Consider the following 15,476-nt stretch of genomic DNA (forward strand, 5'->3'; position numbering starts at 1 on the left):
CTCAGCCACCATGAGGGCCTGATTCTCGTTAATGAGCCCACAGAGAGGGCCAGCCAGCAGGGCTCTGAGGGTTCCCTGGAGCCCAGAATTAAATGAAGCGCAGAGAAAATGGGCAAGAGCTGCCACTGGCTGGAAAAGAACAGGCACCGCAAAAGTTAAAGGTGTGACGAGACTAGGGTAATTGTGCAGGAAGTATTACTACGTGCTTAAAAAAAGAATTATCCTCGTGGAAAATTATAAAAATTCACCTGAAATAATAAGAAATAACTGAGGTTTTACCTGTATGGCCAACTTGTAAAATATTTTGGCCACGTGGGCGTAATCTGACTTCATGAGGTTAACACCTCCTCCAGGGAAAAGGATCCTGAAACAACATCAAACAGGGTGTATATTTCAACCCATCCCCACTCCCAGAAAATAAACAATCTTTTTATTTTAAAACAACTTTTCCTTATTACATAAGCAGCAAGATCATTAGAGAAAATGAGAAAAATTAGGCAAAAAGAAAATACAAAATATTTACAATCCCACCCATTTGTAAACTATTGCAGTTAACAAAGCATTTGTGCATATTCTACCAAACCTCTTGGATAAACAAGTGTATTTTTTAAATAGAGTGTGGATAAATTGAAGTAAAATAAATGGGGGAAGGGGAGGAGAGTACACACAGCTAGAAATCAAGTAGAAATAAAATTCCAAGTATAGCTAGGTTTAAATTAAGATGATCAGAGAGGCCAAAGTCAATTGCAGGTCCATAATCATGAGTCAGGCTTAGTTCACAAAAAAAATCTGTTTTAACAATAAAGAACAAAATTAGTCATAAAAATATAGTAGGCTAGAATTAAATATCTATGGAATTTAAAATTTATTATTATTACCCTGAAATCTCTTCAGAAATAAGAATGGTGTTAGAAAATTTTGAAAAAGAACACAATTACCATTCTAAAAAAATTCTAGGAAAAAAAAGGGGAGAGTCACAAATATTTGACTTTATTTTACTCTACCCATAAAGAGAGAGATAGAAAAATATTTATGTTTTCATATCAACTTTTTAAACTAACTCTAAAAAGCTCTTAAAGTAACTAAGGATATTCAAAAGAGATTACAAAGGTTGGATTAAATATATTAAAATTTTTGAAAATACTTAAATATGAATTTGAGATATGTGAAATATCACTTTTGAACTGTGTTCATGCAGTAATAGGTATTAGCCCACAGAGACAAAGATGGGTAATTTTTGCTGTTAGTAAGATCATGGTCTAGTAGGAAATATATAAACTATACGGCAGAACATCTGCCACAAAACCAAGCAGAAAACCCTACAGTTTAAAGTGGCTTAATGAAGACTCATTAACAGTTCTCCCTTCTCATTGACTCGGTATTGAAAAAGCTCCCTCTGAACAAACTTTGCATGTTTAATCTCAAAGTCCATTCATAAAGCAAAACTTGACTATCCCTCTCAGTTGACAAACTCCTTCAAAGCAAGGCTCTGCCTTTGTATCTCTGCAAGCCCCACCCCCCCAAATAAAAACTGCATACAAGGCTCAGTAAAGGTGCTTCTGAAGTGGCGTTAGAGTCTTGCTCATTGTCTGCTGTATATTTTTGAGGCTCTACCATATACTCTCGCCTGGACTTATTTACCTTTGTCCATGCCAAAGTACACTGCATATAACAGGCATTGTAAATGTTTCACTAAATTGAACTAACTTTACTGTAAATATTTACTGATCCAAACTGAGGTGAATGAAACGACTGTTTTGAACATAGCTTTTTAAAAAAAAATAGTAATAGGGATTCCCTGGTGGCACAGTGGTTGAGAGTCCTCCTGCTGATGCAGGGGATGCGGGTTCGTGCCCCGGTCTGGGAAGATCCCACAATGGGCCCGTGAGCCATGGCCGCTGAGCCTGCGAGTCCGGAGCCTGTGCTCCACAACGGGAGAGGCCGCGACAGTGAGATGCCCGCTTACCGCAAAAAAAAAAAAAAAAAAAAAAAAAAGTAATAAATGAACAGTTTTCTAAAATTTTTAAAAAGTTCTTTTTATAAAAGCTTTACAGTAAAATAGACTCCCTCCATCCCACTGCTGATCAGAAATAACCACCATTATGGGACTTCCCTGGTGGCACAGTGGTTAAGAATCTGCCTTCCAATGCAGGGAACATGTGTTTGATCCCTGGTCAGGGAACTAGATCTCACATGCATGCTGCAACTAAGAGTTCAAATGCCACAACTAAGGAGCCTACAAGCCACAACTAAGGAGCCCACCTGCTGCAACTAAGACCCACTGCAACAAAAATAAATTAATTAATTTCAAAAAAAAAAAAAAAGATGGGTGTTCTCTAAAAAAAAAAGAAAGAAAGAAAAAAGAAAAAACTACCATTAAAATTTGTTGTGTTGACCTCACATATGTTATACATATCTCCTCACCCCAACTTTAAAAACAAAAGTAAATGGTAGTATACTATACACACCACTATGTGCCTTGCTTCTTATCATGTGGTTCACAGAACAGTGATTCAGGGCAACATCTGGAGATAGCCTCATTTTTAACCTGTTCATAATATTCTATTATATGCATATAGTCTATTTTTTTATCCAATTCCCAACTGATGGACTGTTGGATGGGTTCTAAGTCAGAAGTATTTCAAACAATTCTACAATGCATATGTTTGGGCCTAAGTCTTCACATAAGGGGGGATTACATTTTTCTTTCTGTTTTATTAATTTTTTTTTTACTGAAGTATAGTTGATTTACAATGTTGTGTTAGTTTCAGGTATACAGCAAAGTGATTCATCTTTTTATACATATATGTATGTATATGTATGTATGTATATATATTCTTTTTCAGATTACTTTCCCGTATAGGTTATTATAAAATATTGAGTATGTTCCCTGTTTTATATAGTAGGTCCCTGTTGGTTTATTTTATATATAGTAGTGTGTATATGTTAAAAGGGGTGATTATATTTGTAAAATAAAATTCCTTCTGAAGGATTTCCTGGGTCATATGGTATGTGCATTTTCAATTTCAATAGATACCGTACAACTGCTCCCAAAAGACTATATAACTTATACCCTGATGGAAGAAATTTTCACCTATTGAGGTATGGGGACATCATGCTGGCTTACACATGATTTGGCTTGAACTTTACGCTAACTAGAACAGCCTATCTTATGGTGCATCAAACAAGTGCTGTACAATTGCTTTAACCACTAAGAAAATAATGCATTATCCGGAAGTTTCCAAAAAAGTCCACTTTGAAGACAGGGATAAATGTCTCCCCTTCCTATGACACCCGTGCTAGTAGTCTTCAAAGATAAGGTTCTCTTCCCAGACACCAAGGTCATGCTGACTCACTGTATATGTGCTAATCTGTCTGTCAAAACCTTGAAGGAATGCACCCCGGTTGTGTTTGATGTATGGTCTTTTTTCTGTCAAGATATAATACCGGGGCTTCCCTGGTGGTGCAGTGGTTGAGTCCGCCTGTCGATGCAGGTTCGTGCCCCGGTCTGGGAGGATCCCACATGCCGCGGAGCGGCTGGGCCCGTGAGCCATGGCCGCTGGGCCTGTGCGTCCGGAGTCTGTGCTCCTCAACGGGAGAGGCCACGGCAGTGAGAGGCCCGTGTACCGCAAAAAAAAAAAAAAAAAAAAAAAAAGATATAAAACTGTGTTTTTCCAGAGCACTTTCTTCCTGGGCTACAGTCCTCCATTTGGCTCGAATAAAACTCTCTTCTGTTCCTTAATAATTGTTTATTGATTATTTGGATCAACAACTCCCATAAGTAAAGGATAAGAACAGTTTCCTCACACCCTCACCAGAGAACTAGCACATTTTCTGCTCTTTGCTAACTTGATGGCTTTTAATTGCTATAATTAGCTTTCCTCTAATTGTGAGTAATGTTGCACATTTTTTAATATGATTAAGAGGTTTTTTTTTTCTGCGAGCTAAGCAATCATATCTTTTGCGAAGAAGCTAGAGGATATAAAACTTTTTTCCAAGTTCTATCGAAGTCACCTTCTGAAAAATAACCAAATATTCTCATTCTTAAGACTTATACATCTCCTAAGCAAGGAGTATGCCATGGCCTCCAAAGTGGCTTCAAAACATTTAAGACAAGCATTAAAAGAATAAAGACTATGTCACACAATTTTAAAAAATTGTATGTTGTTGTATGTTGTCTACTGTGTAACATTTCTTTCTTTTTTTTTTTTTTTTTTTTTTTTTTTTTTTTTTTGTGGTACGCGGGCCTCTCACTGTTGTGGCCTCTCCCGTTGCGGAGAGCAGGCTCCGGACGCACAGGCTCAGCGGCCATGGCTCACGGGCCCAGCCGCTCCGCCGCACGTGGGATCTTCCCGGACCGGGGCACGAACCCGTGTCCCCTGCATCGGCAGGCGGATTCTCAACCACTGCGCCACCAGGGAAGCCCAACATTTATTTCTTAACCTGCCTTCTCTCTGCAGGACTTCTGCACCTTCTACTCGGAAAACTAATATTACACCACTGTAAGATAGCTACATAGAAACATGTATTAAATTTATATGTACTTTTTTGCATTGCTTAGACCTCATACACTATATTAAACCAATGTTGGCAACTTACCCATTAATAGATTTGAAAAGCTTTTCATACTCTTCATCTTTAAGATCAAGCCTGAAAACAATAAAAAATAATTACAAAACATCCATTCCCAAAACTTAAGAAGAAAAGTAAGCCTCTAAATGAAGTCACCACATTAATTTTTAAAAGCCGGGTGAAAAATAATTCTTAAATACTGGACTATATCACCTCTCTGCCTTCCTAGAGGCATTTTTTTCAAACTACATGATGGCCACATACTTATATCCTTGTTTTGCTAATCAGACAAGTAAACATGTTTTCCTCTGGGCTAACGTAATTTGATATTGTGAGGTATGTGTTAATATGCAAAATTAAAGACCATGAGATTTGGGTACCAGTAATTTCTCTGCCAGCCAAGATTAAAAATAAAAAAAAAAAAAAAAGGTAAGTATACTCAGTAGTTTTAAGTAAAGACTAAGAGATTTATTAGCATACCTATCTTAACTACAGGAAGCTTTGGCAAAAAATATAAATGCCAAGTCCCTGTTTGAACCCACCCATACCGCCAGCTGCAAAGGTCTCAGAACTACCGAGCATTCACAAGTCAGAAGAGTTCAGATCCAGGTGGAACAGACTACATGCAGGTCTCTACAGATGGGCCTAATTTGACCAGGTCATTATTCTGAAGTTCCCTTCATCAAACATCTGGTAAGGCTTTCCTAACAATCACCACATTATTGATGATTTTATTCCCTTCTCCGGAGAAGACCCATGGGATTAGTCTGTGACAACTGGCTACAGCCTTGAATTATGTCACAGTAAGACAGGTTACTCTTCCAGAAGTTTGACAGAATGAAAGAACAAGGGAAAAGAGCATCCTATTTATGAACTCCTGCAAGAGCTGTTCTACGTTTAGCAGTCTTCTGGTTGTATAAGAGAAGAAAAAGGCGTAACGCCTTCTCAACCTGCCAAAAAAGCAGGCAAATATCAACTACAGTCCATTTCTGCCCCACAGAAAAGTTTTAGAGGGTATTAGGACACTTCTCCCATTATTAAGGAGATACCTATGATGCCCAGGACGTAGCTGTGCTTTGCCAGAAAACTCCTCTAGGCTCTCCTCTAAGCCCAAATGAGCTGTGCTGTTCAGAAATTCATAATAATCCTCCTCTGGCAGAGAGCCACAAAGCAGTGGGTGACACTGCAATGGCGCTTACCACGATCTTAAATGGAGGATAAATGGGCAGGTGGCTGTGACTTGGGAAGTGACAGGAAGATGAAATGTGAGTCCCAGTATTCTGCCACTTCAGTCTCCCCAGATTGTGTCAACAAAGGAGGAACCAGTAGGGACCCAGAATCTTCCCCGTGGATATTTAAACCAGATGGGCAACTACCACGACCAGGAACCAGAACGGATTCAGATCACTCAGCTGCGTTCCGGGGACCCCTACCAGCCAGCCGTGCAGCCCGTTTCCAGCCACTTCAGTCATTCTAAGTAAATGGCTCCCCCACTGTCCATGACTGAATTTTCGGGCCCTGTTTATCACTATTAAGGGGCTTAACTGTTGGTTGGGGGAAGGGGGTGTCACAAACTCAAGCGCCTCAGAGGCCCTGCAGGCAAAACAGACCAGGTCACATTCTTTGAACACAGATGGTGCTTCCATGTCATCAGACTTTCTTGAAACAAAAGACCCTCTCAATACGTTCTTTTTCAAGAAAACAGCGAAAGTCTGGTAATGATGGCAGATGACACAGCTTCAGCAACGTGAAAAGGAGTGACAGGCCCTGTTGCCAATGGAGAGCATGTGCTCCGTTTTAAATGAGCTCCAGATAGCTGCCTTCAGAAAAAAGGAAGCCAAAAATTCAGACTTTTACAAAGTCTTCTGATTTGTACATATTTTAAGCACTGCGTGAATGAAACACATTTTTAAACCAAGAGCAGCCTCTGGGCAGCCACATGCCAGCTCTCAGGTGGGGGACACTCTGTGGGTCTCACGAGTCCTGTGGCGGAAGATCATTATAACCTGAGTGCACCGGACACCTGAGGGCGAAGGCAGCAGACAGAGGAGGAAGGACACCAAAGATAAACTTCTTCAACTGCTCCAGGATGCTGTCTAGGTCTCCCATCCTCCTCCTTTTCCCTTCTAAACTGCAGAAGTTGGTCCCCAGCATCCGAAATTCAGAAATGAATGCAATGTTATTGGTGTGATCACTTGTCTCATTCTACGTCAGGCAATCCTCTGCAGGTTCCTCTGGGAATTTAGCGGCCATGCATTACACTTTTTATTTTTTTTTATTTTTTTAAATTTATTTATTTATTTTTTTTGTGGTACGCGGGCCTCTCACTGTTGCGGCCTCTCCCGTTGCGGAGCACAGGCTCCGGACGCGCAGGCGCAGCGGCCACGGCTCACGGGCCCAGCCGCTCCGCGGCATGTGGGATCATCCCAGACCGGGGCACAAACCCGTGTCCCCTGCATCGGCAGGCGGACTCTCAACCACTGCGCCACCGGGGAAGCCCCATTACACTGTTTTTAGAGGATCACATGATTCTAACTCTGAGCAATATACCTTAAAGTGAACTTTGGGAACTCAAGCTGGAAATTAACCTGAATGCTGAGCGTCACGTTTTCCGTATCTCAGTCTTAAGTCCCAGTATTCTACAAATCATCAGTTTCAAAACTTCCCTAGTTTCAAAACTTCCCATTTCAAAACTTCTGTCATTCTCATCTATTCCTCCCTGTGCTCTTTCATTCTATTACTCGTCAGGTCTTATTGATTTCTTTTAAGAATATTTACCCATCGATCCTACAACCACTGCTCTAAGCCCTTCTCACTTCACACCTAGCCTACTCACACCTAGCAGCCATCTCCGAACTGGCCTACCTGCCTTTTTACTCTCCACCTCCCAGCGGCGTTATGAGCACTGTGTCCTAAAAGAAGAGCAGAAAAAGCTTCCAGGATCAAAACTTTGCAGCACTGTCCTAAGGACTGTCCAGAGCCTCTGCCTCAGCTCTAAAACACTGCTGTTATCTGGGTTCCAAATAAGATTTCATGTGAAAAATTAGATCTGCTACTAAAAAATTGAAGACTAATGTCAAAAGGGAACGTTCATCTTGGAGTAGAGATAGTTAAATGTAAAAGATGAAGCAAAAAGACAATCCTTATGAATCTAAACATAAAACCATTTGGTGGTACCATTCTCAAAACTGTAATATTTGCATTTTTATTATTAATATTCTTTTTGAGCAGTACTTCTCTTTGTTACAATTTTTTATGCAAAATTATTTACAAAAACAAGTTGCCCAGAGCAAACAGTTGTGTTTTATGTGTGAAATCACTTATAATGGATTAGGTGAGGGTGCTGGAAGACCCTAAAATATAACTAATTTTGGATGATAAGATAATATCAATACTTACAAGGTTTTTGTTAAAAAATTCAACTCTTTCCAAATCAAAATGACATGCATCATTTATTATCATGTCATGTCATGAATATGACATGAATCATTTTATTATTCTAGGTCATTATATCACAAAAATAATGTACCTCCTTTAAAATTGCAATACCTGTAATTTATACTGAAGCAACACTGCTGTATTAGTCATTTCCAAACTTCTAGAGTAGAGCGCAAAGGTATTTTAAAAGTCCTCTTCTAGAACACTCCTTGATTCCCTAAGTGTTTCCCTACCCTAATATTACGCGATGAAGCTGGTGAAGATGTAGATGCTTTCACTCCATAACTTTCACGATGTCTGATGAGGATCACCTTTTCTGGGGTAAAGGTAACTCATCTCATTCTCTGTCTAATACATATGCCACACGTCTAACGATATCGTAGACGCACAGAGCTTCACACTTTAAATGACTTAATGAGAGACTCCTAAGCATCAGATGTGTGACAAAAATCAGGTGTGATGTTAACACACTTGAATGACGTGATCATAGGAGAGAAAGCATTCATTTTAGAGATAAAAGATAATTTATGAGATAAAACAGCAGTTGTAGTTTTTATTACTCAGTGTAAAAAATATCAAATCATACCTTATGGGTACAACTCTCGCACCTGCGGACTCCAGATACTTTACATAGGATGCAGCAATATAGTATTTTCCCAGGATTTTCATGTTCTCACTATGGCACCTTTGCATTAATATTCCTAAATTACAAAAAAAAAAGTTTCAGTTTCAAGCAATTTCCTTTTTTCCTGATCAGAAACTGAAACACATAACCCTAGAAATGTCACTACTCTACTCATTTAATTCACAGAATTAAATATGAAGCTTCGCCTGAAAGCACATCTATAGGATTTGGGAAAGGAGTGGTGGAGGCTGATCTGAGGTTTTTTATTTTTATTTTTTTTGTGGTACGCGGGCCTCTCACTGCTGTGGCCTCTCCAGTTGCGGAAAACAGGCTCCGGACGCGCAGGCCCAGCGGCCATGGCTCACGGGCCCAGCCGCTCCGCGGCACGTGGGATCTTCCCGGACCGGGGCACGAACCTGCGTCCCCTGCATCGGCAGGAGGACTCTCAACCACTGCGCCACCAGGAAAGCCCTGATCTGAGTTTTAAGTAGCCTTCTCTCTTGGCTCATTAGGGAGGCCAAATAAGCCCCCAAAGTAGGTCTACAATAGCACCAGTCTTTTTCACAAAAGCTAGGATCAACTTCAGAGTACAGATCCTTCAATCTAGGAGGAGGCCTCTCCCTTCCCACACACACTAAGGCACATCGTTTCCTTGACAACAAAGTAAAGGAGTGAAAATATCTTCTATCCATATCTCTCCAACATCATCAACACCACCTTAATCTAAGCAACTAATATCTTGCATCCCCCCGACCCCAGACTATTATAATAGCCCCTTCAAAGGTCTCTCTGCATCCTTTCTTAAACAACTGCCTTCCAACTCCAACCAGTTCTCCACAGGGAAAGAAATCTGATGATATCACCATTCACTGTTTTGGCATATATTACTGAATCATACTATATACCAGGCACTGAACTAGGTGCTGGGGACACATGAGTGAACTGAACAAACAAAATCCCTGCTTTGTGGGCTTTAATTCCAGTGTGCGGCAGGGAGGGAAGAGAGGAAACACAGTAAACAAGATCAAAAGGGTAAACAATAGTGTGATGGCTGGTGGCAAGAGCAGAGAAGAAAAGTAAAGCAGCAGAAGAAGGTGTGTGTTTGGGGAAGGAAGGATTGGCTCAGTTCCAATCTACAGGAAAGAAGAAAGTCTCTTAAATGCGGTGGCCAGGCAAGCCCTCTCTCAGAAGGCAGAACATGACACTGTCGCAGGACTTCAGAGAGGTGGGCGAGTGGGCCACATGCGGATATCTGGAGGAAGAAGGTTCCAGGGTGACGGAATAGCAAGTGCAAAGACCCCGAGTCAGCTCTGTGCCTGTCCCACTGCAAGGAGTGCCTGTGACTAGAGTTCTGTGTTGGCAAGGGGACAAAGTGACAGGCAAGGAAATCGGAGAGAGAGAGAGGAAGATCAAAGCAGCAGCGGGTACCTCCTTGCTTGAGCACTTCGATGCGTTCCTAAACTTTCACAAACTCTACAGACCCTGATGCTCGGGCCCACCTACCGCTCTGGCTGCCTCTTACCCCCGAAACCTCAGCCCCAGCACAGCACTGGCATCCAGGACACATCAAAACACATCTCTCTGGAGAGGATACCTGTGCCTGTATCGCTCACTACTTCACCATTTGCAACACCTCCAGTGTCTCTGTAGGCCACCTGACAGGCAGCGCCGTCCTTATCAGTCAGTCACCTGTATCCCCAGCTTCTTCCAATAACTGGCATTCGCCAGGCACTCAGTTAACACATACGCCACATGCCCAACTGTGTTCAGTAAGACTGCTTTCCTCCTCATGGAGCGGTAAGATCACCCTTATTAAGGACAATAACAGTTGGCAGGGAGAGAATTAGGGAGTGTCATAGGAAACGCAGTGGTTACAGGTCAGGCAAGGATGAGGTGCCACAAAGGCAGGCCGGGGACATGTGGACACAAGGTACCAGAAAGGAGGAAAGTACATTAGAGTAGGTAAATTCCACCACCTTCTCCCCCGCCCCCTCTCCATCCTGGGACAAGAGCTCAGCTATATTCCCCGCCCCTCAAAATGGGACCAAAATTCTACCCATACTTTGAGGTCATCTCATGAATTTCGCGGCTTCTTTTATTTGAATCCTTTGCACTCCTAACTCAGTGCCTTCCTTGCACACAGGTGTTCAGTTAACTATTTTGTCTTAACTGATCAGAGTAAACCAAAAGCTTACTTACTTTTTCTATATTTGACCCTGGACTTGTTTCCTAGAAACCACTGTTTCTAGCAAAGGGAAAACAATCACTCCTCTTCTTTCCTTTTTCCCTCCCCTCTGCACCCACAATTTCCATTACACTACATGAGATTATACTGTGAGTTAATTCCCCTGGGAGATTCTAACCACTATTTTAAGTAGCTTATAAAATAAAGCATTCCGAGTTCCAAATACTGATACACAACACATTTGAAAACTGGGCACTACCAATATACATGAAAAAATGCTCATCTACTTTCTATTTAGTTACACAATACAGTGCCCATCTTCGGGGGCGGGGGGGAAACAAACAAAAAACAATATGAAAGGCATAACACTACAGCTAAAATGAGACCATCTTAACTGTCCACACACAAGTTACTTCCTGCAAATTTAAAATCCGGGCTGATTTCTACTGGGTTGCTTTCCCCTGCCCAGTATCAAATGTCTGTTCTGGCAATGCAAATTGATTTTACTCTCTTTTTAAAACAAACATTTGTTGGGCTTCCCTGGTGGCGCAGTGGTTGAGAGTCCGCCTGCCGATACAGGGGACACGGGTTCGTGCCCCGGTCCGGGAAGATCCCACGTGCAGCGGAGCGCTGGGCCCGTGAGCCGTGGCCGCTGCGCCTGCGCGTCCGGAGCCTGTGCTCCGCAACGCGAGAGGCCACGGCAGTGAGAGGCCCGCGTACCGAAAAATAAATAAATAAATAAAAATAAAATAAAACATACATTTGTCGAAAACGAAAAATGACATGCTTCACTTTAACACATAATAGAATTGCCATTAGGATCACACCAGCCGCTGCTGCCCTCCTCTGCTGGAGATGACAAAGACAAGGTATACCATTATTTCCTTGATTATCTATCTAGCCAATTCGATTTTTAGACGTTATAAAGCATCGTTCCTCGAAATGCGCCCTCAGCCAGTGAAATTTTAATAAAGATAATGCATGTACAGAATCCGTTTCATCAGTAGAAATTCCTAGCTAAGTACAAACAATAAAACCATCCGCAGGATTCTTCACAGTGCACCTTCCTCCCTTCCAATTTTAAGAGCCTTGGAGTTGAGGAAATCAAAGAGGCATTAATTAGCTATATTTCAGCACCAAATGATGGCTTGGCACCTGTGCTACACAGGAAGCCACACATCCTAACTCTGAACTTGGGTCTTCCAGGACAGGACGCAGCCGCCGGAGCGCAGCTACTGGAAGCGCCCACCGCGGTCCCGCCCGCCGGCCCCCGCCGCCTCCTCACCGATGATGGGCTTCTTGGAGGTGAGGGCGGGAGGAGCGGACAGCCCAAGGCTCGCCGCCCCGCACAGGACCAGGCCCAGCACTCTCAGCAGAAGACCCAAGCTCGCCATCGCACTCGCCGCCTCCCGCCGCCTTTCAAAGGTACTGCCGGCGCGCAGCCAACTGAGTCATCCGGGACTCCAGGCCGATCCGGGGCTTCGGGCGAGGGCAGTGTTCCGCCGAGGGTGCCTATGGGAAAAAACGGTCCCGGCGCGTGCGCGCGGCTGCCGAGGGGGGCGGGGGCCGGGGCGGGGCCGGGGCGGGGCCGGGGCGGGGCCGGGGCGGGGCCGGGGCGGGCCGGGGCGGGGCCGGGGCGGGCCGGGGCGGGCCGGGGCGGGCCGGGCGGCTACTGGGTACCAGAGGCCCTGCTCGCGTCTGTCTGTTGCAATATAGACAGCTCCCCGGATCTGACAATCAGGGTGTTTCACTAAGGAGGTTTTGCCTTAGACCTTCATGGAAAGGGGTGAACAGTGGCTTCTGGGGGTTGTTCTGCAAGCAGGAGAAGTCTCAGTCAGGTATCTGAACAGGAAATGTTTTTCTCTGCATTAACAAGTTTCAGGAGGACAAAGAGTTCTAACCTTGCCTAACCAGTCATGACAAGTGGTTCTAATCATAGCTAATTACTAATGAGACCTAGAGCAGAAAATTGGAGACCTTGTCAGCAGGTTTGGGCAAAAGAGAAAGGTCTGTGTCTGTTGATCTTGTCAAACAAACATAATTTGTCTCGGAACAATGTAGGGATTAGAGTAATTTCTGAGGAATTTTGGCCAGAATACAAAATACACACACTTCATCTCCCTTGCCCCTTCCCCCTCCCCCTTCCCCTTGCTGCTGATTCTGAGAGGTCTTGTGTAGAAAGGGTGATATTTTTGGAAAAGGTTGGTGTGCCTAGAAATAGAGACACAGATGTAGAGAACAAACGGACACCAAGGGGGGGAAGGGAAGGGTGTGATGAACCGGGATATTGGGGTTGACATATGTACACTAATATGTATAAAATAGAGAACTAATGAGAACCTGCTGTATAACACAGGGAACTCCACTGTACAGTAAAAACTAACAAAACACTGTAAAACAGTTACGCTCCAATTTAAAAAAAAAAAAAGGTTGGTGTGCCTAGCGTATACGTGAGGTTAGGAGTCCTGCAATTTAAGGATGGAAAAACAGATTGGGCCTCATTGTGAAGGGCCCCAGGTGCCAATTAGCAATTTACCCACGTGCAGTGTTGCTCTGGCGAAAGTTCAGAGAATGAAATCTTGCAGAAAAATAACTGCAGCAGTGGAGGGGTATATAAAGGCAGGACCAGTGAGAAGCTGGCAGTCCAACAACAGAGGCTATGACAGCAGGTAGGATGAGAGATGATTAGCCTTAGAAATGGGTCATGGTCAGATATTTTCAGGTAGGACTGATAGAATATGGTGGCCATTGAGCCCTGTGGCCTGTGGAATTGGGTCTATTAGGAGCATGGTGGTGTTACAGAGAGCATGGACTTTACAGCTAGGCCGGCCGAGTTCAGTATGATTCTGGCATTTACTAGCCCGTTGATTCTGGGCAAGGAATGGACACTTTCAGAGTTGAGTTCTCTTCTGTAAAAACAGGCATAATGTCCAGCAGAAGAAAGAGAAAAGAAGTTGGCTTCCTGCTCAAGACACCGATTTCGCTACATTCCACCCAACACACCAGAGAATTTCTGGGAAGTTGGTTTTCCTTCCACTCAGACTTGTATGGAAAGAGGTTACATTAAAGAAGATCTTGATCCTTGTCCTCGTCCAAAAAGACGGCAGCCTTACAATGCAGTATTTTCTCCAAAAGGCAAAGAGCAGAAGACATAAATGTTGAAGCAAAAACAGGAGGGATGACAATATTCTTTTTATTTGTAGTTAAAGTTGGTATTAAACATTGATTTTTTTTGATCTTCTGAAAACTGATTTATAAATCATTTTTCTATTGAAAATGTTTTGAAATAGCATTTACCCATCACACAGATGACTATTTAAAAATGGATAAGTTTATGTCATATTTTCTTGCTTTTGCACCTTTAAAATAATAAGGTGCTTTTATTTTGCACTCTAAGTTAAAAGTTGTTTATTACTTTATTTGGTAATACCTAATTACAATTTTGAAAATAAAAAAAAAAAACAGGCATAATGCCACTTCCTTTTTTCCACAAAGACTGAATGACACATGTATGTGAATCTAATATAGGGTCTGGCACAAAATAAGCAGTTCATACATTTGAGTGCCCTGAATCTAATGTAGGGTCTGGCACAAAATAAGCAATTCATACATTTGAGTGCCCTTAAGCTGACATTCAAGGCTTCCCATATTTTGTTTCCCAAGCGTCCTTCTAGGCAGAAGGCCCACGCTCCTGTAGCATCCAAAAATGCTAGACCTACATCCGATTTCTCAGACGTGACCTACTCTTTCTGATCTCTGAGTCTCTGCTCATGCTATTTGCCTCGACTAGCCTCCCTCTCCTCACTTCTGATTGCTCTCTGGGGGAGTCCATTCTTCTTAAAGGCTGTGCTTCAAATAATACCTCCGCTAAAAACACATCCTCTAGATCCCTGGGTGGAAATGATCTTTCCTTCTGTTAAACTCCTAAAGCACTTTATTGCAACCTCTCTAAAGATTCTTACACTATACAGGTATCCGCTGCTTTTCGAAAGGCTGCTTTACACCACTTCACTTTTGCAAAAACCTACATTAGTACCTGTTTTCACTAACCAAAAGAAATCCCACAAGGATTTTTGCTTTTACAAAAAAAGGCTAAAAGCCAAAATAGCGCTCAGTGTTTGTTTTGCGATGAGCCCTTACAGAGGCAGCACCACCCAGAGCAGTGAGAGTGACACAGCCAAGCTCCTTCCTGGAACCACACTTAGCATCTCAGCATCCAGCATTCATAGCTTTGAACTGTGTCTATGAGCACCCGTGCTTTCTATTTATTTTGTGCATCCGTTAGTGTTACTCCATTTTGGCTTAAGCAAGGTTTGGTAGGAAAGCTTTACTCTCAGATACCAGGAGCAACCTGTACTGCACTTTACCTGGCTCTTTTGGGGTTTTTTTCCTTAAATATCCATTTAATTTTTAATTAATTAATTTTTGGCTGCGTTGGGTCTTCGTTGCTGCGCGCGGGCTTTCTCTAGTTGCGGCGAGCGGGGGCTACTCTTCGTTGTGGTGCGTGGGCTTCTCATCGCGGTGGCTTCTCTTGTTGCAGAGCACGGGCTCTAGGCGCGCGGGCTTCAGCAGTTGTGGCTCGCGGGCTCTAGAGCGCAGGCTCAGTAGTTGTGGCGCACGGGCTTAGTTGCTCCGCAGCATGTGGGATCTTGCCAG

The 15,476-nt window shown here is 42.9% G+C and overlaps 1 protein-coding gene across 2 annotated transcripts in view; it reads right to left on the bottom strand.

Moving 5' to 3' along the window:
• Window positions 1–12,349, bottom strand: part of GGH (gamma-glutamyl hydrolase) — a 105,550-nt gene extending 93,201 nt beyond the window's left edge. Inside the window, exons 1-4 of one of the 2 annotated variants that reach the window (XM_067017478.1) lie at window positions 12,106–12,331; window positions 8,597–8,711; window positions 4,600–4,650; window positions 280–364 (exon numbers count right to left, since the gene is read on the bottom strand). In XM_067017478.1, the coding sequence (XP_066873579.1) occupies window positions 280–364; window positions 4,600–4,650; window positions 8,597–8,711; window positions 12,106–12,214 (360 nt within the window). In that variant the 5' untranslated portion in view covers window positions 12,215–12,331. Of the gene's footprint in view, window positions 1–279; window positions 365–4,599; window positions 4,651–8,596; window positions 8,712–12,105 lie in introns of both variants that reach the window. The other variant, XM_059043107.2, reaches the window with a different exon arrangement.
• Window positions 12,350–15,476: the final 3,127 nt, after the last annotated feature.

The sequence above is a fragment of the Kogia breviceps genome, chromosome 17 (genome assembly GCF_026419965.1).
Source record: "Kogia breviceps isolate mKogBre1 chromosome 17, mKogBre1 haplotype 1, whole genome shotgun sequence".
In the NCBI taxonomy this organism is placed as follows: domain Eukaryota; kingdom Metazoa; phylum Chordata; class Mammalia; order Artiodactyla; family Physeteridae; genus Kogia; species Kogia breviceps.